The sequence below is a fragment of the Rhinolophus hipposideros genome, assembly GCF_964194185.1.
Source record: "Rhinolophus hipposideros genome assembly, chromosome: 22".
Classification (NCBI taxonomy): domain Eukaryota; kingdom Metazoa; phylum Chordata; class Mammalia; order Chiroptera; family Rhinolophidae; genus Rhinolophus; species Rhinolophus hipposideros.
Window position 1 is genome coordinate 9,384,722 of NC_138068.1, and position 27,150 is coordinate 9,411,871.

The 27,150-nt window shown below is 45.8% G+C and overlaps 1 protein-coding gene across 6 annotated transcripts; it reads left to right on the forward strand.

The window, feature by feature from the left end:
• The first annotated feature begins 1,210 nt into the window (after positions 1-1,210).
• Positions 1,211-27,150, forward strand: UBE2V1 (ubiquitin conjugating enzyme E2 V1). 6 transcript variants are annotated; one of them, XM_081034365.1, is made up of 5 exons: positions 1,249-1,286; positions 5,048-5,116; positions 14,208-14,356; positions 23,590-23,715; positions 24,938-26,777. In XM_081034365.1, the coding sequence occupies exons 1-5, from the start codon at positions 1,265-1,267 to the stop codon at positions 25,082-25,084; spliced, it is 513 nt and encodes a 170-aa protein (XP_080890491.1). In that variant the 5' UTR covers positions 1,249-1,264; the 3' UTR covers positions 25,085-26,777. The 6 variants fall into 6 exon arrangements, with proteins under 6 accessions (XP_080890492.1, XP_080890491.1, XP_080890495.1 ...); XM_081034366.1 differs by lacking the exon at positions 5,048-5,116 and having other exon boundaries at positions 1,211-1,286; positions 24,938-27,150; XM_081034369.1 differs by lacking the exons at positions 1,249-1,286; positions 5,048-5,116 and adding an exon at positions 1,493-1,611.

Genomic DNA, 27,150 nt, shown 5'->3' on the forward strand with positions numbered 1-27,150 from the left:
TTTCGGAGCAGACTCTGGCTGCCATGGGGAGCGTGGATCATGGGGTCAAGAATGAAGGCTGCTGGGGTCATCCAGTGGGAGGAGACAGGGGCAGCCTGTCCTAAGGAAGAACAGTGGATGGAGTTGAGAAATGCTCAGGAAGCATGGCTGTCAGAACAAGGTGATGACGTAAATGTGCTGAGGAAGGGCTTCCGGCTTTCTTGTCCCTCGGTATTGAAGTTCTGGTCCTTCCTCTGCCAGTGTTTAGCTGTGTGACCTTGAGGCAGTTCCTTTACGTCTCGCAGCCTGCTTCCACATCCATATAAGGGCTTCTCAGACCATCTGTGGTAAAGGGGGAGTTGCTTCTTGCATTGAACATGTACCTGCCAATATATGTCCCCAGGACCCGTAAACAGTTTCCTCTACCTCCTTCACATCCTTCGGGTCTCCATTAAAATGTGACCACCTTAGGAGTCCCTCCCTGACCACCCCCTGCTGCACCTTCCCTGGTTTACTCTCTATCCTATCATAAATATGTTCTTTCCTATTAGTTTACTTGCTCTCTGTCTCCGGCTAGAATGTAAGCCCGTAGGAGGAGGGACTTGCTTCTTCAGGGATGTATGTCCATCCCCAGCACCTAGTACAGCACCTGGCCCATAGTAGATGCTTAGTTAAGTGTTTGGACGAACAAATCGATCGAGGTGTAAATGAGTGAATGCTTTTCCTGCCACTCTAATGCCCCACATTATTTAGTTGCCCGGTGACAAGCCTCCCCCGGCCCAGGAGCATCAACCCTGGAAGCATGACGATCGGGCCTGGGTTCAGATTCGGCCTTAGCCACTTAACAGCTGAATTTTGATAAATGGCTTAACCCGGCTCAGCTTCGTTTTTCATATTAATCTCGACCTGGTAGGGATGTGGTGAGGATCCAACTAGACAGGAAAATGCTCGAAACGAAATAGGCGCTTTTTTACAACTGTCCTTTCTTGTGTTTCTCTCACAATCTCGCCCTCCCAAGTCTGATCACCCCTGCCCTTCTCACCAAGCATCTCAATACCTCCTTCGCACCCAAGCCCGGAGGGACTCGCAGATAGCCGGGCCCTCGCGCAAGCAAATATTTCCTCTCTTTATACAGGCAGAAAAAAACCCTTCCCAGCATCGGATCGCGTGGTCCGCGGCAGGCGTCAGCGATGACGTCTGCGCCTGCGCGCACGCTTGCGCAGAAGGGCCCAAGGACGGGTGGGGGGTGAAGAAGGGGCCGGCCTTCGAGCGACAGCGACGCAAGATGGCAGCCACCACGGGCTCGGGTGAGCGGGGGCGCCGGGCCCTGCCGGCCGAAGGAACGCGGGCTCGGGCCGGGGGTCGGGGACCCGCAAAGGCCCTTGCAGCGGGACTAGGGCCTCTGCGCTGCCTCTGTCCGCCGGGCTCCGCGGCGGCTACCCGGCGGGCCCGAGTGGGAGGAGGAGCAGGCGGCGGCCGGAAGCACGGGCGGGGGCCTGAGGGGCCTGTGGGCGGCGCGGCGAGGCCCAGAAGCTCCCCCGGGCGGCGTGAGGGCCCCGCAGGGAGGAAGGGACGGGCCCCGCGGCGCTGCTGAGCGGCGGGAGCGGGCGAGGGGAGCGCCCAGAGGCACTCGTGAGGAGATCGGGGCTGGCGGCTCCCTGGTGGAGATCGGGGGGTTCCGTAGAGGAGGAGGAGGCGCCCTGAGGCTTCTGGAAACCCTTTCCTGGAGGCTGTTCGTCCGGGTGGCGGGGGGAAGCCTTGGGATGTGGGTTTGGCGGGGACTTCGGGGAGGCCCGTCAGGATGGGTGGGAGGAGGAAACGGCCTCCTGCGGAATGACTGAGAGCATCCCCCGTTGGCCGAGGGCACGGCTGCTGCCTTCGTTTCGGGGGAATCGCTGTGTTGATTAGAAAAGGGGAGCCTTGCGTGGCGACGTTCGCGGGGAGCGGGGCATCTCCACACGATAAGTGAGACGGGTGCAAGGCGCTCTCAGGTTCCCGAGGGTGCAGGTGGGGGCAGCCGGTGGCGAAGTGCTGCCATCGTTACCGGCCCCGGTTTGAGGACCCAGATGTTCGGCTTTGGGAGGCCGGCCCCGGTGGTGCAGTGGGTGGGAACTTGCGATGTTGGGTGAAGAACAGGTGCATGGGGAGCCCTGGAGGTGTTCGGTGGGGGAGAGGGGAGCCAGCTGGGGGAAGCCCCACGCATGGATGAGCGTGGGGAAAGGCCGGGTTTCAGAGCGGTTTCCTTTAAAGAAGAAAAACCTCCTTCAGTGGGTGAGGGGAGCAGCCCCTGGAAGCGTCTGTGTCATGGAAACTGGCACTGCCGTCCCGTCCTGTGGGTATTGTTAATACGACATGTGGCTTCAGCTCAGAAGTTGCCCGTGGGCCGGATGGGCGCGGGGCGAGGAGCGAGTGCAGTGGGAATTCTTGGGTGACTGCTCGGGGCAGGAGAGCTGAGGAAAGCCCCACTCCTCCAGGACGGGCAAGAGGGAATGGAGGAGCTGCAGGGCGTCCGTCCAGTCCCTGGTAGGTGAAGGGAAGCAGCCCTTCTTTGAGACTGGATTCCCTGCTCTGTACGCGTAAGATGGGCCTGAGGATCAAATCCTGAAAGGTCTGTTTCAGACTTGTCCTGCAGCTGCACGTGGGGGGACAGGCTCGGGTGGCCTTCTTGAGGAGCAGGGGGAGGTGGTCTGGGGAAGGTCCTCCAGAGGGGCTGAAGAGGCGGGAGAGGCAGATTCTGGACGTGCAGCATGTGGGGGTGACACTCGCCCCTTTGGTGACGAACCTTTACCCTGAGGCCTTTGGCAGTAAAGTTGGCCAGAAAGGTCCTCCCAGATGGGGTGGTAATGGGTGAGCGCTGGTGGAGGAAGCACAGGGCTACTAGCCTGGGTACTGAAGTCCAAGGCTGCTGACGTAAAGTGAACGGGGTGAGAAAATCCGTATCTTTCCAGGATGTGGCTCCTCCAGTATCCCAGGGAGCCCTTCTTGCCTGATAATTGGGTGGGAATAGAAGGAAATGGACGTAGGGGATCTGACGGAAGTGACCTGCCACTACCTGCCACCACCGCTGCCTTTTACACTGAAAGCAGCAGGATCTTCCTGCAGGATAGAGGAGACCACACATGCTTTTCCTAGACTTTGGTTTCGGTTGGAACAGTGCCGAGTCGATTCTTTTACCAAGATACTGGCCGTAGACGCTCAGAAGAGAGAGGCTGAGTCAGGCCGGACTGCTGTGGGAAATTTCTCACCGCAGTAACACCTCTGCCAGGTTGCTGGGGGCTGGGGGGACCCCAGTGTACCCAGAGCAGCCAGCGTTAAGGTGGTATTGCAACTGAGCCCTGCTGTCAGTCACTTGAGATTGGCTACCTACCATCCGGTTTAACTGCTACTGAATTCTAACTTCCTGAGGCCCTGCCAACTGAAGAGTGCTCCGTAAATGCCATGGTGGTCAGATAAAGCAACGTCAGCTCCTGGCCGTGGGCTACAAGAGCACTTGGCATGGTTTAGATAACATGGGACAGGCTTTGAGGTGCCCTAAAATGGGCTTCCCCAAGCTGCTTTGTTTATTCAACAGATATTTGTTGAGAGCCTGCTAGGTCCCACGGTGACTAGCGAGCAAGATGGACAAAGCCCTGTCCTTGAGCTTCTAGTTAGGGAGAAGCCCGTGAAAGGAGTAAATAAGAGAATTTCAGGTAGCAGTAAATGCTATGAAGGAAACTGTGATGTGATAAGTGATCTGGAGAGGTGGTCAGGGAAGCCTTCTCTGACATGGGGCTTTGAACTGACGGAAGGAGCCGAGCCTGTGTCACAGGCAGGACAGGGGGAGACAGTGAATGCAAAGGCACTGGCAGGGCCAAGCTTAGCATATTGAATGAACAAAATAAAGGCCTTAGTGTGCAAGGGAGGCCGCTAAGGATGATGAGTTGGAGAAAGGGCTTTGGATTTTATTCAATGGAAGGGGAAACCATTAAGCAAATGTCTGGCGTGAAGTAAGCATTCAGTAAATATTTGTTGAATGAATGAATGAATGAATGGTCTTAAAAAGAGGGGAATGACAAGATCTGGCCTGTACCCCCAGGCAGTGCAAAGAGTGTAGAGTGCTAAGAGTGGAAGCAGAAAGATCTTAATTGGGTTCAACTGAAATGAGTGTACAGGCCCCTGCTTTCTACCCCCGAGAAGTCTGAGATGTGGTCAGGGGCCCCAAGGCCTTTCTTAGTCAGGTTTAGAACAAGCCTCTCGATTAATCTGCCCCTGGTTGCCAGGAAACAGCTGTGAAGCCTTGGATTTCCTATAAAGGCTGAACTTAGTTTTTTATGGTCACTGCTTTCACACTTGGCTTCAGCACCTTTCTACCTCTCTTGGTTCTGCAAGGTGTGATTTCTGCATAGATCCGAGAGGGTTGAAATGGGAAGAGCCCACTAGAATCCCCCCAGATGCCCGTGCTGTGACAGTTGCCTTTCTTTCTCCTGCCTTGTCCAGGATTGTAGGACCTCACACGATTGCTCTTGGCTGCCAGGTCCTTCTTCTCACCCAGCATCCCACAGATTTCCCTAACAGATAACCAGAAACCGAGTGCCAGCAGGGTAAGCCCTTGTTGGGCATGATTTTAAATTTGCATGCATTGGAGTGGCCTTAGACACACACTCAGCTTAGGAAAATTTAACCATACGGGCAGTGCAGGTTACGTAGTCTTCCATTCCACTCGAGGGTGTTCCCCAGAGAGAGGTGGAGATGGGAGATGAGAACCTGTAGTCTCGTACTTGGTCTTATTCCCGCGTGTGTCACTGTGTGGGTATCTTGTTGTGCCGGTTGTAGCTGAGTGCCTTTTGTACGACATGAGCCTTGCATTCGGGAGTACTGCTCCAGACAGTGCTCAGCTGACGAAATAGCCACCTGCCCAGTGATGGAGGCGAAGTGCTGTGTGGGGCCCCTACAGCCTATTGCTCTCTGTAGGGATTCCAGGGTTAATTTTGGTGATCATGATTTGCCCCTTCACGATAATTTTAAAACCACCGTCTTCCCCCCACCACATTCTCTTTCTTCCTCCCTCTCTCTTTCACCTGAAATGTAGCTCTACGGGAATTCGATAAAAGTGGAATACAGAATGGAATCCTGTTTAATTCTGAAAGACCCCAGTGCAGTACGTTGGTGAAGTAAATATTTTAACACTATTACTTTATTATATATAGTGCTTTATACCATATCATTGACTTACCTGTTAACGTCATCTCATCCACCTTTCCACAACCCAGTGAGCTAACCACAGGAAGGATTGGCCCCACGGGATGACTGTGGCTGGCTGAGAAGTGGGGGCACTCAGACTAGAGCCCGGGGGTTTGGACTCCAGTTCCCTCCCCAACCTGCACTAGTACCTTAGGTACCTTAGGAAGCGAATGGAAAGGCATGGCTTTTGGCATATGCTCGTCCTAGGCCTTGGAGCAGTTTTTCTTTCTTCTTTTTTTAAGTTTGTAATTTCGCTTTTTTTAAAAAATTTTATTGGGGAATATTGGGGAACAGTATGTTTCTCCAGGGCCCATCAGCTCCAAGTCCAGTCGCCGTTTTTTCAATCTTTAGTTGCGGGGGGCGGGGGGGGGGGGTGCAGCCAGCCATCCCATGTGGGAATTGAACCGGCAACCTTGTTGTTGAGAGCTCGCGCTCTAACCAGCTGAGCCATCCAGCCGCCCAAGAAGCAGTTTATTCTTGATGAGAGAAAGGGCTTTAATGAGAAACATCTGCCTCCTCTGGCAGGAACCCTGTTTCTAGTGTCCCTGGCCCCTTTGTATCCCCTTCCGAGTGATGTGAAGTCCATTTTTAAGAAAGCTCTTGCTTGTTTCTACCTTACACTCAGTAACTCATACTCATTGGGCTTGGGACCCCCTCATATCATGTACAGAGTAGGTCCTTGTCTTCATTTACACACAAGCCCTTTAGACTTCTTTTTAAGCTGCACTTCCTATGGCTTACTATGTGCTAGCCGCTGTAGTAAATGCATTATCTCATTTCTCAGAGCAACCCTTTGAAGCAAGCAGGTACCTATTATGAAGGTGAGGAAACTGAGGCCCGAGAGAAGAAATGACTCGCCTGAGGCCCAGAGCCAGGACTCAGAACCGGGACCCTTCTGCTCCGGGACGCACGCGCTTGGCCGTACTATCATTCTTCCAGCCCCCGCTGCCTGATCTTCAGCTCGGCAGCTGAGGTTCCTTCAGCCACTGGCAGGTCTTGTCTGCCTCGGCTGATTAGTTCTTTCATGGTGAGGATTCTCTCCTCATCCTCACATTCACCCCATCCCGAGTCCAGTAGGTGTAACTGCAAAACAGGCAAAAGCTCCCCTTCTCCATCTCCATTATGTCAATCTGGTCCAACCAGAGCCATCTTTCTCTCGTCTAGAAGACTGCAAAAGCCTCCTCCTTCCAGTCTTGCCCTTTTCCAATCCCTTCTCCATAGAGAAGGCAGAATGGTCTTTCACAGACATAACACAGACACCGCCACGCCCGGGAAAGCCCTTCCCATTGTACTTAGAATAAAATCAGTCTCTTTTCCGTGGCCCCCTGGGCCTTCTGTTGTCTTGGTCTGGCCTGTTCCCTGCCCTCAAGTGACATCACACACAACCTCTGCTCTGGCTCCCCTTTTCTGGGAAGTGAGTGCTCTGCCCCCGTATCTTCACATGACTTTCTGCTTCTTGTGCTTCAGGTCTCAGTTCTCCAGGAAGGCCTAGCCTGACCCACCATTCAATTGTCCTTCTCAGTCATTATCACAACTGTTCTGTTCTCCTCTAAAGCGCTCAACCTCATCTGAAGTGTTGTTTGTTTTCTTGCATGTTTCCTGTGCCTTTCCTCTGGGGCAGGGTTCGGCCTTGTTCTCTGCTGTGTCCCTGACCCCCAGCATCGCCCCCAACATGTAGTAGGTGCTCAATAAATAATTGAAGTTGCAGTGAATGACTCCATGTCTCACCTTGATGTAGCCAAATATATAAATTTGACATATTTCGGAGAATAAAAGTGGCTGTTCAGCCTTTCAAAAAAGGAAAGCTGTTGTCCTGATGAGTAGGTATTTATAAAGGGACATTGGCATAGAATGAACTCTGGGCTTTCCGTCCCTGACTATCCTGACACACTTCCCACATGTTGTTCTTTGTCTCCACCCGTCAGAGAAAAATCTGTCCTTTGGCCCTGATCTCCCTAGCAGCAGAGAAACACAGTCTTGCATTTTGTCACCAGCTGTTTGTTGTCACGTTGTCTGCACTGTACAGAATGATAGATCACCACTGTTTCTTCTCCTAGGTCAGGGGTTCTCAAACTAGTGCGTCTCAGAGTCACCTGGAAAGTGTCAGCTTGCTGGGCCCCACCCTCAGAGGTGCAGATTCAGTAGTTCCTTGGTGCGTGAACTGAGAATTTGCATTTCTAGCAATTCCCCAGGTGCTGTGTAGACTGCAGGTCTGGGGACCGTCCTTGGAGAACCGTGCTTTTCAAGAAGGAGAGAAAAAATGTGCTCCTGGGTGGGCATTAACTAGGCCGCCAGACTGCACTTGCCAGTTGCTCAGAAATAAGCTGCCTTCTCCTGACTTTATATCCACTCTTCAGAAACACTGAATCCAGGTACATCACCTTCCAGGCCTCCTTACTTTCCAACCAGACCATCCTAGCTCAATTCACTTTCTTCCCTGAATGGGCAACCAGACCAGTTTTAAGTAGCGGCTTTTCAGGAGAAACATGTGAGGCTCTGCCATTTTCAGTCAAAACCCAGGCCAGGCTAGGGTTTTCCAAAGATGGACATACTGTAATAGTTGCTGCTTTGTGGTCATGATTGTCCCAAAAGATGTTTTAAAGGGCTTCAGAATTCTTTTTGTACCACAAATATCTTAATATGTTGCTGTGTTTAAGATGACTGCATTAAATGTTTTACTATGACCTGGTATAAAACCCTATCAAATATTTGTACTTTTTCAGCCTACTTGTCATATTTTCTTTGTAATATCCTGCAGCTGCTGGCTTTTCAGTTTATATTTAGCTAAGAGAATAACTGGTTGACTTTTGATACTGACATAGATCCAGGAAAAATCTTTCTGGAAAGAATTCTAAAGTAACAGGAACAAATGTTTTCTTTTGGGGAAAAAAAAATCTTGGATTATGGTGATATTTTAACACCTTGGTGAAGTTATCTTAATATTTTCATAGTTAACTTTTTAGTAGTTTTAGTCTATTAAGATCAATCAGAGTCCATTTTTAGAGCCTCAGTATTGTCACTTGAAGCTGTTTCTCCAGCTGCCTTTTAGGAGTCAGATTCGCACAGGAATATTAGGAACCTTAAAACTTAGGTTGATTCAGTGGATCAAAGCGATGTAGGAAGAAAAATATGTTAGAGTATTCTTGAGTGGTTTCTTGTTTTATTTCATCTGCTATGCTTCTGTATTTGGAGCATATATGCATTTAATTTTTTAATATATTCACTGACATCTTTTGTTAAGCTAATATATCATAACTAAGCTTATATTCTCTATTTGGGATGGGATGAAGTCCTCAGTTTTGACATAACACTCAAGGTCTACAGGATCTCTGAACTCCACCAATATTTGGATTTCTGTCCCTTGGAGTAGCCCCTAAAGTTCTAGAACTAGAACGTGGTTGGGTGTTTAGAAAATATTGAGGTATTCACTGTGTATGCAGTTTCTAAATGGTTTGGAATATCAGTAGCATGCTTTCGTATGTATTTTATGAAACTAAGTTCCTTTTGTAGTGAAAATCGTTTGACTTGTATGGTTTGGGTGAAAACCCATTTTTCCCTCATTAAAAAAAAAAAAAACTTACCCTAAAAGTCTCAGTCACACTTCATTTAAAAATAAAAATAAACCAGCTATCAAATTGTAGTTATCTCAAAATAGAAAGCCTTCGGTATCTCGATTACATGATATCAGTGTCCAACCTTTTGGCCACAGTAGACCGTATTAGAGTTTACAGTAGGAACGGAAGAGATTCTGTTCAATCAGGAAACAGTAATTGAGTATTGAGTACCATTATATGCCAGGCAACATACCAGATTCTGGGCTTACAGGATTGAATGAGTCATAGCTCGAACTTGAGAAGCTCAGAGAGTGAGTCAAACAATGAAAAGGGAAGAAAATAAAATTTAAAGAAAAAAGTGCAGTACAGACATTGTGTGAGGGGAAAGGTATATGGGGGCGGGAGGGCTCTGAGAGAACTTCTGCAGACTGCCTGGCTTCTAGTTTAAGATTTCTGCTGTTTCTTAGGATCATTATATTCAAAATTTCATGTATAGCTTTTCTTGGGCTATGTAAAGCCTATTCTAAGCCCCTTTGATGATCTTTATAATATCAGACTTCATTTTAATAGTACTATGAATGGTTCCCTGCTATATTTTCAGAAATAAACGAGAGTTTAGAATTTTATGACATTGCGCAATATTCATTCTGAAATAATATCCCCAGCTAACACCCAGCCACCCATTCATTCATTCAGCAAGCATTTGAATGCTTGCTCTGGCAGTGCACTCTTTGAGATGCTAAAAATTCAGCAGTGAACGAAAGAAAAGTTTTACCCTTATGGAGTTTATGGTCAGATGGGAGAGACAGAAGAGGAAAAACTAATGAAGTGAAAATAAATATATTTAAAATGTCAAGTGGTGATGAGTATTGTGAAGAAAAGTAAATCAAGATAAGGGAGCCAGCCAGCTATTTGCAGCTCTGGGACAGAATTCTGGTGTGAGGGAACCGCAAGCACGAAGGCCAAAAGTCAGGTTACCTACTCAGAAACTTAAAGAAGGATGCTATGAAAGAGGGTGAGGGAGCAAGGGAAAGGGTGGCAGGAAATGTTCCAGAAGCAGGTGTGTCTCTGTAGGCAAGGGAAAAGGTTTGGATATACGCTCATTGCCAGGGGAGGCCAGTGGTGAGGCTTTAAACAGGAGTGATGGATCTAACTGATCTCTAAAAGGCTCACTGTGGAGAACAGACTGTAGATAGAGACCGGGTAGGCCAAGAAACTAGGTAGGACGCTGGGGTGGCATAGACTACAGTGATCACAGTGGAGATGGTGAAAAGGACCATATTTGGGCTGTATTTGGAAATGGTTTGGATATGGGATGGAGGGGAAAGATTTCTTATTATGACTCCAAGATGTTTGACCAGAGCAATCTGGTAAATGTGCCCTATACCGAGATTGAGGAGGGAGTGGGTGAATGTCAGCTGGAGAGTCATCAGCTTCCTGGGTCTGGGTAAAAGCACTTGGGGAATAGAGTAGACAGAGAACATCAGAGGCCGCTGGGCTGTGCCCTTAGGAGCAGCAGCCAGTGTCGGGAGGCCAGGGAGGTGAGGCCCAGAAGAGAACCTGAGGCCGAGGGAAGAAAGAGTTAAAGGAGGGAGTAAAGCAGGTGCTGCTGAGAGTTCCAGGCACTTGGGGTGAGGGCTGATAATTGACCCCAGGATTTGGCTAGAGGGTGCTGCTTGGTGCCCTGACAACAGTTTTGTTGAGTGACTAGGTGGAAACTGCTCATTGGAGTAGGGGCAGGTAAGGTGAATTGCAGACAGGGAGTCTAGACAGCCCTTTTGAGGTTTTTTGCTAAGAAGGAACAAAGAAACGAGGTGGTAGCTAGAGAGGACGTGGGTCAAGTGAGGGTGTGTTTGTTCTTATTCTGTGATGGATAATATTATACAATGTGCTGATGAAGGCGATTCAGTACTCTGGGCCAGGCAATTACACAAGGCGCTTGACGGGTTTTACCTCATTCATTCTTCCCGCCACCTGCAGAGGCAGGGAGTCAAGGGACCCCTGCTTTGCTGAGGCTCAAGGTAACTTGCACAGCCCACAACTAGATTGCTAGAAAGTTGTGGAGCTGGGACTTGATGCCAAGTCTGCTCTTAACCCTGTGCTGAGAGAGTAAAGAATTTCCTCTAAAGTATACTATACTCTGATTCTTATTTGTGGACGATAACTTAGCCATTACCCTGACCAGCCTTTTTAAAATGGAGTGGTAGACCAGCTATCTTCTTCGTGATCATATCATAAAAGGTATCTAAATATCATTTATGTGAGCATACACATACACAGAAGCATGGGTTGACTTTGTATAAAAGATTCCATCTTTTATAAAATAGAGTGTGCATACCTTTTTATCCTTTGCTCAGTTTTGTTTTATTTTTCAGCAAATATTTATCTGAAGCCTGCCTTGTGAAAGCCAGGTATTTTTATGTCACATTGTAAAAATGGCAGCTGCCACCACAGTCATTCAAATTAATACATGCTGCCTTAAATCCCTTAACATTCCTTCTGTTTCCTACCTGTCCAGGCCTATAAGAAGTTTGGTCACCTGTTCTGTCACAGTATTTGCTCTAAGCAAATGCCTCTGGCTTTGTAGCCTGCGGTGTTACCGTGTTTCCCCGAAAATAAGACCTAGCTGGACAATCAGCTCTAATGCGTCTTTTGTAGCAAAACTTAATATAAGATCCGGTCTTAGAGTCTATTATATAAGACCCGGTCTTATATTCTAGTAAAATAAGACCGGATCTTATATTAATGTTTGCTCCAAAAGACGCATTAGAGCCAATTGTCCGGCTAGGTCTTATTTTCGGGGAAACACGGTAGTAGTGGCCCTCTCATTGTTCTCACCTGGTCATTACTCCATGCAAGTGTGCGTCCCTGTTGTCTCTGGGCGTATAAACTTCCACTTCTTGTGAAAACATCAGTCAAATTGGATAGGGGCCCATCCTAACGGCCTCCCTAACTTAATCACCCCTCTAAAGGAACTGTTTCCATATACTGGGGTCCTGGGAGTTAGGGCTTCAACAGGAATTTGAGGGGACACTGCAGCCCATTATACCATCTATGAACAAGTACCCCAGATATTTATCATTCTTCCTATCAGTATGATTCGGTGCTCTTCATTTTTATTAGTTTAGGTTTATAAATTAACCAATAGTAATAGCAATAGAAATGCAGTGATATTTTCCCCCCTAAGCCAAGTTCATTCAGATTATTAAAGATTTAGATTTAACTTTTTCTGAACAAAAGATGTATTGTCTGGCCTTTTGCTTATAATGTCACAGACATCCTTCACTTTTGTGTTTGCTGGAGGAGGCTTAATCCAGGATAGGTGAATACTCCAGTTGGCTGTTCTATGGATGAAAAATGTCAGTGTTTCCCGAACAAGCCATTCAAGTACGCTTTCTGGTTTTTCACTGTGCTGTTTGATGTTTTTCTTCAATCAACTGACTCTCTTGCTTACTATTTATTTTAAAAGGAAAATTTTAACATCATCATAACTGGGAAGTTAGTACCTTTACTTCCCTTAAATAAGTTATTCCTAAAAGTAAATATGTGACTGTAAAATCAGCATTCACTCATGGACCAGCTAAAATCACCTAACGCATCACTAGCAACTCCGTCCTTCTGGCTGCTTAAACCAAAAGCCTGGGAGCCATAATTGACTCTTCTTTCTCTCACGCTTCTTAGGCAACCTGACAGCAAATCTTACTAGGTCAGATCTCTAAATATCTGGAATTGTGCTACTTCTCACCACCCTCACTGCCATCACCCTGGTCGAAGCCAGTATTGTCTTTTGCTAGGATTATTGCAGTAGCCTCCTAACTATTTCTGCCCTGGCATCCCTCCACTGCAGGCAGAGGGATCCTGTTAAAGGCAAGTTAGATCCTGTCGGTCCTCTGTTTAGGACTCCAGTGCCTTTTTGTGTCGCTCAATAACAGTTGGCGGCCTTTATTTCCTACTCAGCTAAATGGACATCTCTGCTGTTCTTTGACACTGTGGAGCGAGGTCCTACTTCAGGGCTTTTGCACTTGCTGTTTCCTCTGCCTGGAAGCCTTTCCCCTCAGCTATCCATAAGCCATGCCCCCCCATCTTTGGGTCTTGAGTCATGACACCTGATGGCAATAAGGCTTTCCTTGATCACCCTGTTTAAAATGTGAACTCCTCCCCGCATTACTCCCTGCTCCAGCACACCACCATCTGTCGTCCTACATACTTTGCGTATATATGTGGTCAATTATTAATATATGTGCTCCACTAGAATGTAAACTCCACGAGGGCAGGCATTTTTGTTTTGTTTACTGCTTATTCCCCAGTGCCTAGAAAAGTGCCTGTATATAGTAGATACTCAGATATTTATTTAAATTGAATAGTAGCGTGTGTCCCACACTTTGGGAAATACTAAGTTATACTGGGAACACCTTCTGCAGTCTTGAGCCCCTCCAATGGGTCTTTCTTCGCAGTCATGTGTTAAGAGCTACTTGCCTCTGAGAATCTAGCCAGTGGGGGGCTCAGCATTTAAGGCACAGAAAGCTCCTAACTTGCCTGAATCCTGAGTTTTATCCAGAGGAAATAATCCAAATGCCAGGGGGTGTGGGGAGGCGGGAGAGGTAAGCAAGACTGGTTGGGAGAGCCGCCCGGGGGCATCACTCCGCATCCTCCCACAGCCTCTTCCCTGTCTGGCCTCAGTACCTGGGCTCTGTTCTGGAAGACACCCAGGAACGGCTCAAGCCTCAGCCTGAACTCTGCTGAGGGGATAATGGCTGGAACCTGTGACATGTGTTCGTGTACTTGCTTCCGAGAGCTGTTTGTCAGGCTTTGGGAGTTTGGGGAACAAGTAAACCAGAGAATTGGCTCCCGCCCCCTTTTTCACAGGTTAACAGAGAGACTATGGCTTAAATAATTGAAAACGTTATCCTTGGCACCTTCAGTTGACTCTTTGTTGATCAGAGGACATTGTTGTCATTTGATGTGCCAGGGTGACTCTTCCTCCTGAGGTAGTTTGAGAGTCATTCCAACAAATGAGCACACTCTTCACCTCAGAAATGTGTACTGAGACCAAAACAAAAGAAATACCTTCTTCCCTTTTGTCAGCACTCCATATCGATGGCTTTCACCTCACACTAGTGGACCCAAATCAATCAACATTTCTCTGTGCAAACCCTTTTTGAAGTTTGTCAAAGCTGCGGGGAGGGGGTGGGGAGTCTTTCTAGGTTTGGTCTGGTCATCTAGCTCTGGTTCAGTCGTCACGTCACCTGTAACCAAACCGCGTGCCCCTTCCTTCTGGTTGTGCTGGTCCGTACTGATACCTTGGAAAGCCGCGAGGTGGAGGTACAACAACCTGCAGCCCTTCCCTGCATGTTGGCACCTTTGTGCCCAGGTACTGATGATGGGCAGCTCGCTCTAGGCTTACGACTTCCCCTGCAGTTGCTAGTATCTTGAATTTCTTTCCATTTATTTTAGGAGTAAAAGTCCCTCGCAATTTCCGACTGTTGGAAGAACTCGAAGAAGGCCAAAAAGGAGTAGGAGATGGCACAGTTAGCTGGGGTCTAGAAGATGACGAAGACATGACACTTACAAGATGGACAGGGATGATAATTGGGCCTCCAAGAGTAAGCGTCGAGCTACGGCTATAAATGTCACTGTCTTAAATTCACTGCGCCTCCTTTTTACAAAATAGTAGCCTTATCCCGGAAAGGCTCACCAATGGTATAGTTTCTGAAATGTGGCTATTCTTTTTTGACCAGTTTCAGTTTATATATTTGAGCCTCCTCTGATGCTGTTTAATCCCTCTAAATGGTAAGCAAAAACCTGTTTAGACTCATAGTGTGAATTTACATGACAATGTAGACAGGTTTGAGGTAATTGGACCATCAGATGCAGTTAAGAACAAACTCTCGGGCTTATCAAATAACAAGGCTCCAGATATGTCCAATGTTCCTGAAGACGGTGTCCAAATGAACTTCAGAAAACCTTCCTGGTTGTGGTTTTTATTCACGGGTTCCCACTTCTGCCGTGTATCTGTATCCTAATTCATTGGGCCATTCAATAAACGGTGATCGCCGGCCTGGTCTGCTCCAGGCACTGAGGCCCAGAAGCCTTTGCAGTGAACACCAGGACAGTGGAGATGGGGAAAGTGATCTCTCTTTGAGAGCTTCGTGATTTGGGAGAGTTCCCAGTCTTCACAGTGCCAGCTAACCTTTTTTTATGGCACATAGTAAACTCCCAGAAATGTCATTTGATTCTCACAAGAACCTTCTGTTAGGTGCTACTATTGTATAGTTGCAGTCCATTTTACAGATGAGGAAACAGACTCAGAGCAGTAAAGTTACTTGCCCAAAGTCACGTGGCTGGTAATTCCCAAACCAGGTCTGACTCTAGAGCCTGTGCTCTTAACCACTATGCTCTAGGGAGGCTGTAGTCTCCCTCCTGTTTATACCTGGAGTTTTCCTCTGTTCTCATTATAGAATTATCCAGAGTATTAAGTAGTCATTTGATGTAGGAATGAAGAAATAGATTCCTATTATGTGACACTCTGTCCAGACAAGCAGTAAGAGAGTTTGCCTGAATGTAGCTGGACCTTTCCTGTGTCTGCTTGTGCGTAAGGATGCTGATATTCATTCTTTTTACTGCACGCAAGGCTCTGCTCCAGCTCTGGGAGATGGAAAGTCACGTGGAGTGTGGCCCCTGCTGAAACAAGGAAGAGTGTTGTGCTCATTGAAAGTGTTAGGACAGTCTGCTGTTCATCTTAGACTGTCATAAACACTTAGGGTAAATGATTGGCTTCGCCATTTGATGTTACTTTTGGAGTCATTTTTGTGACCCTATAGTTTTGTTTTTTGGGTTCTTAAAAAATATTCAATCCGTTTTTACTCATTTCTTGATTTTTTTTTTCTTTCTTTTTTTTTTAAATCTATGAAAACCAGGATTTTCTGAAACTGTTAAATACTGGGGAAAACCTGATCTAGAAAGCTCATTTCTTCATGGAGATTATTTTTCTTGCTGTCTCCGAAAGTCCACTGTGTGGTGATGGCTTCCTTCACTGCATTTCATCTCTTTCTAAGAGTGGTGTAGGTTTCTGGAGGATGGGAACTATTCTTCCCTCCTCCTTACTCTCCAGAACACCTGGAAATGCTGCAGTATGAGGTAGTTCTTGTTCAGTGGATTTGCTAATCAACAGACTGGTTTTCGGGTTCTAACAAATTAACAGTGTACAACGTTGGAAATACACAAAATACCACTGAATTAAACACTTCAACACACAAATGAACCAATAGAAGGAACCACTAAATTCTGTTGAAAACATTCTATTCTACCTAAAACACATTAGATCACTCTGAGTTTCAGTTTCTCTTTTTCCAAAAGGGGCTGAGTTTTAATGAGTAACTTCAGTATGCGAGGTGCTTTCCATACATATTTTTTAAAATCACATCTTTATTGAGATATAATTCACTTACTGTAGAATGTACTTTTAAAATGTACAGTTCAGTGGTTTTATTATACTCAGAACTATACAACTATCACTGATTTCAAAACAGAAAGAAACCGCAGAAAGAAAGCCCGTCCCCTTTGGCGGTCACTCCCAATCTGGCCCCCACTCCTCACCCCTGACTCTCACTAATTCACTTTCCATCTCTATGAATTTGCCCGTTCTGTACATTTCATATAAATAGAACCATTCAATATGTGGTCTTTTGTGATTGGCTTTTAATTAACATGTTTTCAAGGTTTTTCCATGTTATAGCACTTACATTTTTATGACTGACTAATATTCCATTATATGGATATACCATTTTTGTTTATCCATTAATTGGTTGATGGACATTTGGATTTTTTTCCACTTTTTGCCTATTATGAAGAATGCTGCTATGAATGCTATGCTGTGTACAGGTTTTTGTGTGGACATAAGTTTTCAGTTCTCTTAGGTACATACCCAGGAGTAGAATTGTTGGATCATAGGGTAACTCTATGTTTAGCATTTTAAAGAACTACCCAAACTACTTTCCAAAGTGGCTGCACTGTTTTACATTCCCACCAGCAGCAACGCATCAGACCAGGGTTGTGATTTTTCTGCACCATCACCAATACTTGTTGATGTTTGCCTTTTTACCCCGATGGTTTTGATTGCCTTGGCTCCCCAAGGTTAAAAGCAAAGTCATGAAAAGAACTTTGTGCTTCAAGGGGCTTCCTGTGACAGTCTGTTTTAAGATGAGCATACAAGGCGTATGCCGTGCCTTTGGAATAGCAACGTAATTATAATATTAAGCATCTAAATAGAGCACTTGAGTAACTCATCTCCCTATTAGATTTTTGTTATTGTATTATTCAAAAGAAAATTCATCAAAATTTAAAAGGTATAATACCATATGATCTAGCAGTTCTGCTCCAATTTACTTAGCTTTTCTTGACTATATTGCCCAAAAGCCTATATGTACAAAAGTACTTCATGCAGAGTTTTTAATAGTAGCAAAATATTGGAAACAACCTCAGTGTCTTTCAATCAACCATGTTATATGTCCTGTCAAGCTGTTGAAACGAATGAGACAAATTTATTTGTGCTGAAATGGAATGATCTCTATGATATCTAAGTGACAAAAGAGAGGTGCAAAGCAGTATACAGAATATTCTGCCACACGGGATGGAAGGAAGGGGAAGAGGAAGAAGTCATATGTGTACTGTGCTTTTGTGTGCTCAGAACATAAAAGAAATTGGCGACGGTGATTGCCTTCTTCAAAAGGGATCTGGCTAGCTGGGGCCAGGGTGGAAAGGAGACCATGTATCTTTTTGTACTCTTTGAGTATGCTTTAATTATATATGAATTATGTGTGTGTGTGTGTGTGTGTGTGTGTGTGTGTGTGTGTGTGTTAGCTATTTGAGTGTTTATTTTATTTTTTATTTTTATTTTATTTTACTTTACTTTACAAAAGTCCTCCAAACCTAAAAGCAAAGCTTCTCACCCAAATGGGCCTTGCAAAATTCTGGCAAGTGTCAGACTGTCCACAGCATTAGATGTGGAGTATTTCTACTCTAACCGCAGAGGTGCTGACAGTAGCCAAGAGATAGAGCTGGGTTTCTCAGCCTCAGCACTACTGACATTGGACTGGATCATTCTTTGTTGTGGAGTTGTCCTGTGCATTGAGGGATGTTTAGCAGTATCCCTAGTCTCTGCTTGCCTTCCCCAGTTGTGACAACCATAAATGTCTCCAGATGTTGCCTGATTCCTGTCACGCCCCGGGAAGCGGGTGGCAGAAATCGTCCTGGTTGAGAAGCACTGTTATGCCTCTGGGGTTCTCCAAGAGTGTTTTCTGTGTGGGTGAGAGCCTGGGTGTGTGTTTATACACATACTTGTCTAAAAGGACTGTGTACATGCATAAGAACAAAAGGTAATTATAAGAGTGTATGAAGTAAAAGGAAAATGATCCTTTCCCTATTTCATTGTACCCCCCCACAGAAGGAAAACTGGTCAGGTGGAGTGTGGTGTGTTTCTGCTGGCTTTTGCCGTGGGTAACCAAACATAAATCCATATCCTTCTTAATACAGATGAGACCTTGCTCTGCATAACATGGTGCGGCTTTATTTCTTCACTGAAATGATGGACATCGTTCCATGTCAGTGCATATTGACCTCTCTTTTTAAAAAGCTTCAGGTTACATGTCTGATGTATGAATATATTCTCAAAATTTTTCAAACAATGCAAAGTGTGGAGATTAAGACGTTCAGTTTGTTCCCTTTAACTCTTTGCATCATTCAGGAAAAAAAGAAACCATACTAGGTATTTCAACAGAGATAATTTAATATAGGAAGTTGATCAGGTACGCGTTGGACTGAAAAAATAAAAAAGGTACACTACAGAAAACAGTAGCCCCCGCCCCGGGGCTGGGAGGACCGGAGGTGGCTAGGGATAGCGGAACCTAGCACTGGAGGAGAAGCACCCTCAGTGGCTGGTCCCTGCAGAGGCTGGAGGGACTGGTTGGATGAGCGCTGAGACCAGAAACGAGACCGGAGGCAGCTCTTGCTGCCAAGATGTGGGGCTCCTACTGGGGACACTGACAGAAACAGAAAGCAAATGGGAAGGAGCAAGTGCCTCCTTTCTCCTTATTTTATGTTAGGATTGTGTGGTTAACTTGATAGATTAGTCTTTAGATTGTAGAATATTCCGGAGGCCCTAGCATTGAATTAGGGAAATGAATAATTAATATGGCCTCGAGATGGGTCCCGTGGCTCACTCAGAAGGATACCCTGAGCGGTGGTGTCTTGTCACTGTCTAAAGGGGTGTGCAGGTGCTGGCTAGTAAGCCCCAGCCCGCCTTGCTCTGCCCTTTGGGTACTGGGGCTGGCCTTCTGCAAACTACATTCCGTTTCTCCTTTGTACGCCGGCTTCCTGTTAGGTTCCTCCATTCAGGACACGGGAGAGAGCCTGAAAGGCAGGGCGAAGGGCCTCGCTCCTTCCTGTTTGCTTATTGTTCTGGTTAGGAACCCTTCATTCTGGCATCGCCTGTGGGTTCCAGCCTCCAACTTTTGGGCGGCACTCCCAGCACCAGCCTCGCAGCCCCCCCACTCCAAGGTCTTTGTTCAGCTCCAAAGGCCTCTCCTCTGAGCCTCTAGCTCTGATAAACTGTGGCCTGTTCCCTTGGTTCCCCCAGCCTTAAGTGGCACCACCTGTTGTTCCCTCTGTTACTACCTCCATGTTAGCTCAGTCTAGTGACACTGATGTAACCGATTCCCCGTATTCAGGTCTCTGTTAAAATGCCTAGTATGGGGCCCTTTTTCCTGGCTTATCCCTCTGCCGCATCCCCGCTTTCCCCCCGTCACGTGGGTAGCAGTTCAGTATGTCCTGCTCACACTTCTTTCTCTGCATCGACCTACCTGTCAACATCCTGAGTCAGGAAGGTGTCAGGCGCTACAGTCTCACTGTAGCCCGCCCACCCTCCATACTGACACCCTGTGCCCACAGATACATTCAACGTAAGTTTTCTGTAACTGCGGAAGATTTGAATGGAGTAGCAGTTGGCTAGTTAACCTAATGTCACCGTTTTCTACAATAATTTAGATTTTGTAATTTTCTTTGCATATTTTTGCAGCCAATAGCTCTTTCCTTTTCTCATATCTCATACATTTTAAAAAGAGATTTTAATTTATAAAACTTGTAGTTTTACAGAAAAGTTGCAACAGTAGTATAGAAAGTTGCCCTATGTACCCCCGCTTCCCCTTCCTGGTAACATCTTCTATTAGTTTAGGACATTTGTAAAAACCAGTGAAGCAATATTGGTATATTATTATTAACTAAACTAAAGTCCGTAACTTCCTCAGGTGTTCTTAGTTTTTACCTTATGTCTATTTTCTGTTCCAGAATCCTACCCAAGATACTACATTATATTTTGTCGTCATATCCTGGGCTCCTTGTGGCTGTGACAATTTCAGGTTTTTCTTGTTTTTTTTTGCCCTTGACAGTTTTGAGGAGTACTGGTCAGGTATTTTGTAGAATGTCTGTCTGTTGGAATTGGCCCGATGTTTTCCCTCAGGGTTAGGCTGGGATTGTCTCCTGTATATATATTTTTAGGTCCAGGAAAAGTTTCGAATCTCTAGGCTCTGAGCCTACGGTGTCTCCTGGAGACCCAGCCTGTGTGCACTTAAATACACCCAGAAATGGAGGGAGGCCTCTGTCTGCTTTTGTAGGTTGTACATATTTTGCAACTTGCTGGCTATACCACCAGCTATGTCTTAGTTGTGTCTGTCTGTGTGTACATCTGGGCCTCAGCCTTTGAAAAGGCTGCAAAGTATCTGGTTATATGAATATGCCCTATTTGTTGAATCAGTCCCTTGCAGATAGACATTTAGATTGTTTACAGTTATTTTTGCTGTTGCAGACAATGCTTCACCTTTTTGTGCACAAGTGTGAGTCTGTCTGTAGGAGATTCCTCGAAATGGTCTTGCTGGTCTGAGCATGCCTGCCTCGTGTTTTGATAGGCACTGCCAATCAAATTGCCATATCAACAGTGTGGAAAGTGTTTGTTTCGTGATCAAATGATGAATCTTAAGAGCAATGTTGCTTACAGAGACAGAATGTTCTAGCAATTCTCCTTCAGGCACATTTCCTTTCTTCCAAGAAACCTTTTTAGCAGGTCCCTGCCGCACTTGGAAACAAAAGACGAAACCAGAACCCTGTTTTCCACAGAAGTCTTGCTTTGGGCTTTTTCACGACCCTTCAGGGGTCTCTGTGTTCACTTGACTTGAAGCCTTTTTTACTGTGTTCCAGTGAATTGCCAGTTCAACATCAGTGGCCAGAATTCAGTATTTCTTTTTTTCTTTTTTTTCATTTTGGGAAATTCGTCCTAGCACGGATGTTTTTAAATTAGACTTTATAGTGTCAAGAGCAATGTTAAGGCTTAATCTCTGTTACGGTCAGAATCCTATTAATAAGCTGACCACTTTCTTAACCATTTTGACACTATTGTTAACAGACTTCAGTGAAACTTACCAATACTGAGAAGCCACAAAACATGGATGGATTTATTAGTGCATCAGAGCCTCCAAAATGTGGTATCAAGTATTTTAAAAGACTGTGATTTTAGCAGTTACCTTGAGCCCATCTCCCCAAGGGCTTTTTATGTAAGACATTCTGTCTGAATTGTGACCAAACGATTGAGCATGAATGCAGAACACACCCAGAGATGAACTTGGGCTCCATGCCGTTAACAGATGCGTAGTGCGTAGCTGCTGATGGAGAGAGACTGCCAGGCGCTAAGGATAGAACTTTGATAATATTTTCCATAAATCTGGATGGAAATCACGTCCCCGTTTGCTTCCTGCTTGTTACGCTTAGTGAGTGATTTTTTTTTTCTCTCTGAGGAATCACCCAAATGGCAGTAAGGTATTCGTTTTATAGAAGCATGAAGGGCAGCATTCATTCATTCAACAAACAGTTGAGGACCAGTTCTCTTGAGGCCCCTGCCCTCCTTGTTCTGTTTGGTGAGGAAGGCCCTGACAAGAGACTGGGTGTCAGTGTTGAGGTGAGGGTGGGGGAATCAGGGGGACTTGTGAATGGAAAGTTCACTTGAGCCAAAGAGCTGCAGGGTGCAGCGCAACCAGCTGGTGAAGGGGCGGGCCCCCAAGATGGAGAGAGTAGTAAGGAAGCCAGAGGGCTGGGGTGGGGAGGGAGAAGAATAAAGGAAGAGGAAGGCAGAGGTGCACAGGGTCCAATCCAGGAACTTGGACTTCTTTCTCAGGTCACGAGGAGGCCATTGGAGGGGTTAAGCCACCAGGGACAGTTTCCTCATTTAAAACATCAGTTAGGCTGCTGTGTGGAGAACTGGTTGTAGGGGAGCAAGAGAGAAAGCAGACTTGGGTGAGTCAGATGGGGTGCAGTGGTGGAGGAAAGTAGATGGGTGTGGGATCTCCCTTGGAGGTAGAAGCTGAGATTTTTTTTGATGATTGGAAGATAGGGGGTAAGGGAATCGTTGCTGGCTGCTAGGTTTTTGCTTTTTAACTGCTAGTTATGGTGCCATATTTACAAGGGAAGCAAAAAGGAGGAGGAGCAGGTTGAGGGTAGGTGGAAATCCAGAGCTGAGTTTTGGTTTTGTTATATAGTTTGGGGTCTCTGTTAAATGGATGTGGAAGGTTTCTCTGGGTATATTATGGATGCCTTCTGAATCTTAAGATACGTTCCCGTTTTTTTTATTAGGGACAGGCCACTATTCAGACACAGTGTTTTCAAGTGTTTCAATCTCATTCTCTGTAATTTATTGTCCCCAAACACCGCTAGATGTCGCTGTTCATATGGAGCAGTTACTTGCGCAGCATGCACTGAGGAAGGGGCACGGTGCCTAAGAGGGGAGCCCAGAGGAGGGTGGCCCCTGCATTCGAGGGTGCCAGTCTTACAAGGAGACTTCACCACGGTGTGGTCTTCAGACGCAAATGATAACAATGTGATTTCATAACAGCCCAGAAAGCTGTGGATTAGCCTTCTGCCCTGTGTGGTATTGAACTGGGGGGCGTTTGACTAGGTGATGTCTCAATGGGGTCTTAAAGGTTGTACAGTAGTAGTTCAAGTGGGGAAGGGCGCTCTAGGCAGAAGGAACAGCCTGCCAAGGGTAGCACATTTTGCTGTTCGTTGGGTAGAAGTTGCAGTGAGAAGTTCTTTGGCCTGGACGATGGGACTTTTCCAGTGTTTCCTGACATAGGCACAGTTGGTGTTTGAAGAAGACCATTTTTATGCAGGCCTGGCTTCCTGGGAAGCCTGCTTCACACGCTAAGCGGCTAAGTGCCAGTAATTTCTCAGGTCATCCTGAAGACAGTCGAGGGGGTTGGTACCTGCCCCTTGAGATCTCCTGTACGGCCCAAAAGTGATGATGACGTAGGAAAGCAGCTGTGTGTCTGCGCCCCACCCTTACCTTCGGCTTAATTTTGAAGTTCTCTAAAGAGTTGCCTGTCCTGTGCTTTGGATGTAGTGGCATTTAATACATCGGCCAATGATGCTGGCATGAATAGACATTTAGTGTGGCTTCCCAGAATAGAGAAGGCATTCTCTTATACACTATTCCCCAGAGCATAGGACAGGGCTGCAAAGCAGAGCAATTAACATAAACTAAGTCCATCTGTTTGGACTTACTAACTTAAGACTTCACTGATTCTAAATTGTCTGTCTTCTTTTCATTCCCCCCAAGGCCAGAATTCACAGACATTAGTGTAGGCATTGGTTACGGCTGACTTGCCAAATAACAGGTAGATTTGTGTAATGGAAGCAGATGGACCAGTTCTGCAGTCAGGGGTAATGGGGTTTCGGAAGGTCTGCCGATTTTAACTCTTTGTTTGTAATTGCCTGTCATCTCTGTACCTTTTTTTTCCAGACAATTTATGAAAACCGAATATACAGCCTTAAAATAGAATGTGGACCTAAATACCCAGAAGCACCCCCCTTTGTAAGATTTGTAACAAAAATTAATATGAATGGAGTTAATAGTTCTAATGGAGTGGTAAGTTGTTTTCTCTGCCCTTGTTCCTTGGGGTTCAGAAACGCTTTGTACTTTAACATTAGGGTCACTTTGGGCCTAATTCCATCTGTTCCTTGGTTATTGGATGGTAAAACATTTTGCAGTACGAACATGTGCAGACTGGGGGGAAGGGCTGTTTCCCAGTCGTACTTACCCATCACACATTCGGCACTTACTTACCCATCACACATTCGGCACTTATTCTGGGCCAGCGCTGCGCTGGTCCCTTTGAGTTGTGAGTTCACTAGAAACATCCCCCCTGGAGGTAGAAATGGGGACACTGAGGCACAGAGGTAAAAGGTATCGCCAGACTCACGCTTTTATCTCATGGCCCTTATTTGTGGACCGGTGGTTCATGATGTTTGTTTCCTTTACTGGCCTTGCTTTTTTACCTTATTTTCACTACCATAAACAGCAACCAGTCTCCCTTGTCATTAGAAGGCAGTGATGGCAACAATACATACTATGAAAGTAAAGCAAAGGGAATCGAGCCTGCCCCCACGTGTTGCTTGCCAAAGGCTTTAGCTTTGAGGCGTGCTCTCGTGTTCCAAAGGAGATCAGCAAATGTACAGGGATGTTACACATCAGCATCACGGGAGCTAAGCCTTTATTTTGAGAGATTCAGAAGACTCAGGGAAAAAATTGAAAAGAAGTGACTCTCGTGACTGTGCGTTCAGTGTTGAATGTTATGTCCGAGTCCCAGCTCAAGCCCTGAACCCAGAACTCAGCCCACGCTTTGGGAAATGTCTTCTAGGGAACACTGCGCTCACTGGGGAGAGTATGACTCTGAGACAGGTCCTTGTCACTGGAGCTTGCTCTTCCCACTGCCCTTTATCATCCACCACCTGGTGTAGAGTCGAGAAAGGACAGGCAGTGAGCAGCGGCAGCCCCCGGCCCAGGAGCACGTCATTATTTTAGAGCCCGTTGGGTTGATTCTCACCAAGTGTCAGGGCCATTTCTCTAAACGTGCCTTTATTTATCGAAAATATCCTTCTCCCAAACAGTGAGGGTTTGGAACACAAAAAGGGAAAAACTGGTGGGAGGGAATCTTGCGGGTATTCTGCACGTCAGATATTGTGTGATCAGCGTGTTCAACTTGAAAAATGCAATTTACTCAAGTGTGTAGTGTAGCTTAACTCCAGCGTACAGCTATTCTTTTGTTTGAGAGCCTGACAGTAACTGGTTTTCTGTTGCCTTTTTATAGGTGGACCCAAGAGCCATATCAGTGCTAGCAAAATGGCAGAATTCATATAGCATCAAAGTTGTCCTGCAAGAGCTTCGGCGCCTAATGATGTCTAAAGAAAATATGAAACTCCCTCAGCCACCCGAAGGACAGTGTTACAGCAATTAATCAAAAAGAAAAACCACAGGCCCTCCCCCTATCCCCATTCAATTTAAGCAGTCTTCATTTTCCACAGTAGTAAATTTTCTAGCTACGTCTTGTAGACCTCAAAGTACTGGAAAGGAAGCTCCCATTGAAAGGCAGTTGTTTATCTTAAGATACTGTAAATGATACTAATTTTTGTTCATTTGAAATATATAAGTTGTGCTATAACAAATCATCCTGTCAAGTGTAACCACTGTCCACATAGTTGAACTTCTGGGATCAAGAAAGTATATTTAAATTGATTCCCATCGTAACCGGTGGGGCACGTCTAACTCAACTGTGAAAAGACACATCACACAATCACCTTGCTGCTCATGACATGGCCTAGGGTCTCTGCCTTCTCCGCCTTCCCCTCCCCCTGCCTCCCTCCCTGCCTGCAACAGCCCTCCAGCTTGGGGTGGCTTGTTAGAGTAGATGTGAAGGTTTCAGGTAACAGCCTGTGGGACTACTGCTGGGTGTGTGTGGGTGCTTCGTGTGCACCCTTGGTTTCTTTTTTTAAGTCTTAAATGATGCCCTCCCCTCCAAGCCATCGTCTTTTCCCCAATCTCTACCACCACCCTTGGCCGAAGCATAGATTGTAACCCCTTCTGCTCCCCTCCGAAATTGGCCTTTGGTGAGGAATTCAGGGCTTTCCCTATATCTTCTCCCCACCCCCCGACCTTTATATTGAGGGGTGCTGCTTTCTCCTTCCTCTGCCTCCTCAAGTCCCTTTTTGCACCGTCACCACCCGACACTTCCTATGACACTCCCTTGCTTTGGCCAGAAGCCATCACCATCAGGTAAGGTTGGAAAGAGTCTCTGACCTCTCTGGTTTAGTTTTGGAACCACATTCATTTGCTCTCCGCCAGCCTAGGAAATGAATACTGGGTCCTCAGCCCTGCCATCCTCTGCTGTCATCATCAGCTGAGGCGTTTTTTTAGCTCAGGTTTTGATAAGGTGAAAACAGTCAGCAGGGTTACTCAGACCTGCCAGCTCTCAAAGTCCTTGGTAGTTAAGCTCGGAGAAAGGCCACAGAAGACACTTGTAAGCACACATGATCCCTCTGAATGAGTTGTTTTCTTTTCCTGTAATTGCTTTTGCTTTTAAAAATTGAAGTTTTAAACAGGGCTCTCATTTGGTCACCTTTGCAATCCATTTGGGTCTAGTTTGGAATCTGACAACTGGAACAAAAAGAACCTTGAATTCGGTGCACACTTTGGTTTTGGTGCTGCTGCTCCTCACGGTTCTCAGCAGGGATTAAGAAAGAGCTCGGTGTGCACGGCAGATCCCCGAAGGTGGCGGGCTTTGACTTCCTGGCAAATGGCTGCGTTTTTCCACTCTTTCTGTTCAGGACCACTAAATGCTGAGACGTGGATGCGTACCGAAATAAAAGCAATTCATTGTGTTCCAAAAGGGTTTTTTTTTTTTTTTTTTTTTTTTGGTTTTTGGTTTTGTTTTGTTCTAATTTAGTGTTTGTGTAAAACCACCTTTGGAAGCAGCAACTATCAAGTCTGAAAAGCTATTGATGTTTCCATTAATCTTTTTCTGGGGAAAACCTTAGTTCTAAGGATTTAACATCCTGTAAGTAAAATTTAACATGACAGTATTCCATAAGCAGCCTTTTTATTGTCAGACCATTGCCTGATTTTAATATAATAAAAAGTGTGCGTTAATATTTAAGAAGCTGTGCTCTTCTTCCTCTTGGCATGTAACTTAGGAATAGGATTTAATGTTTTAGATGCTTTGGGATTCCAGTTGACAATCCGCATGCCGGGCTTGGCAAACTTTTTCCACGAAGGGTCTAACTTAGTAAATATTTAAGCTCTGCAGGCCAAGAGGCAAAATTGAAGATGCTATGTAAGTATTATATAACGAGAAAACAAATTTCCACAAATTTTTTTACTGATGAAATTCAAAATATAATAATTGAGTACAATTTTTTTGTAATGTTACAGGTCTACTAATGAGAAGATAGAATTATTTTAGGGGAGAACATTTTGCTTAATTGGGATACAAAGTTAGTATTCCCTATTAAATCCATCACAAATGTT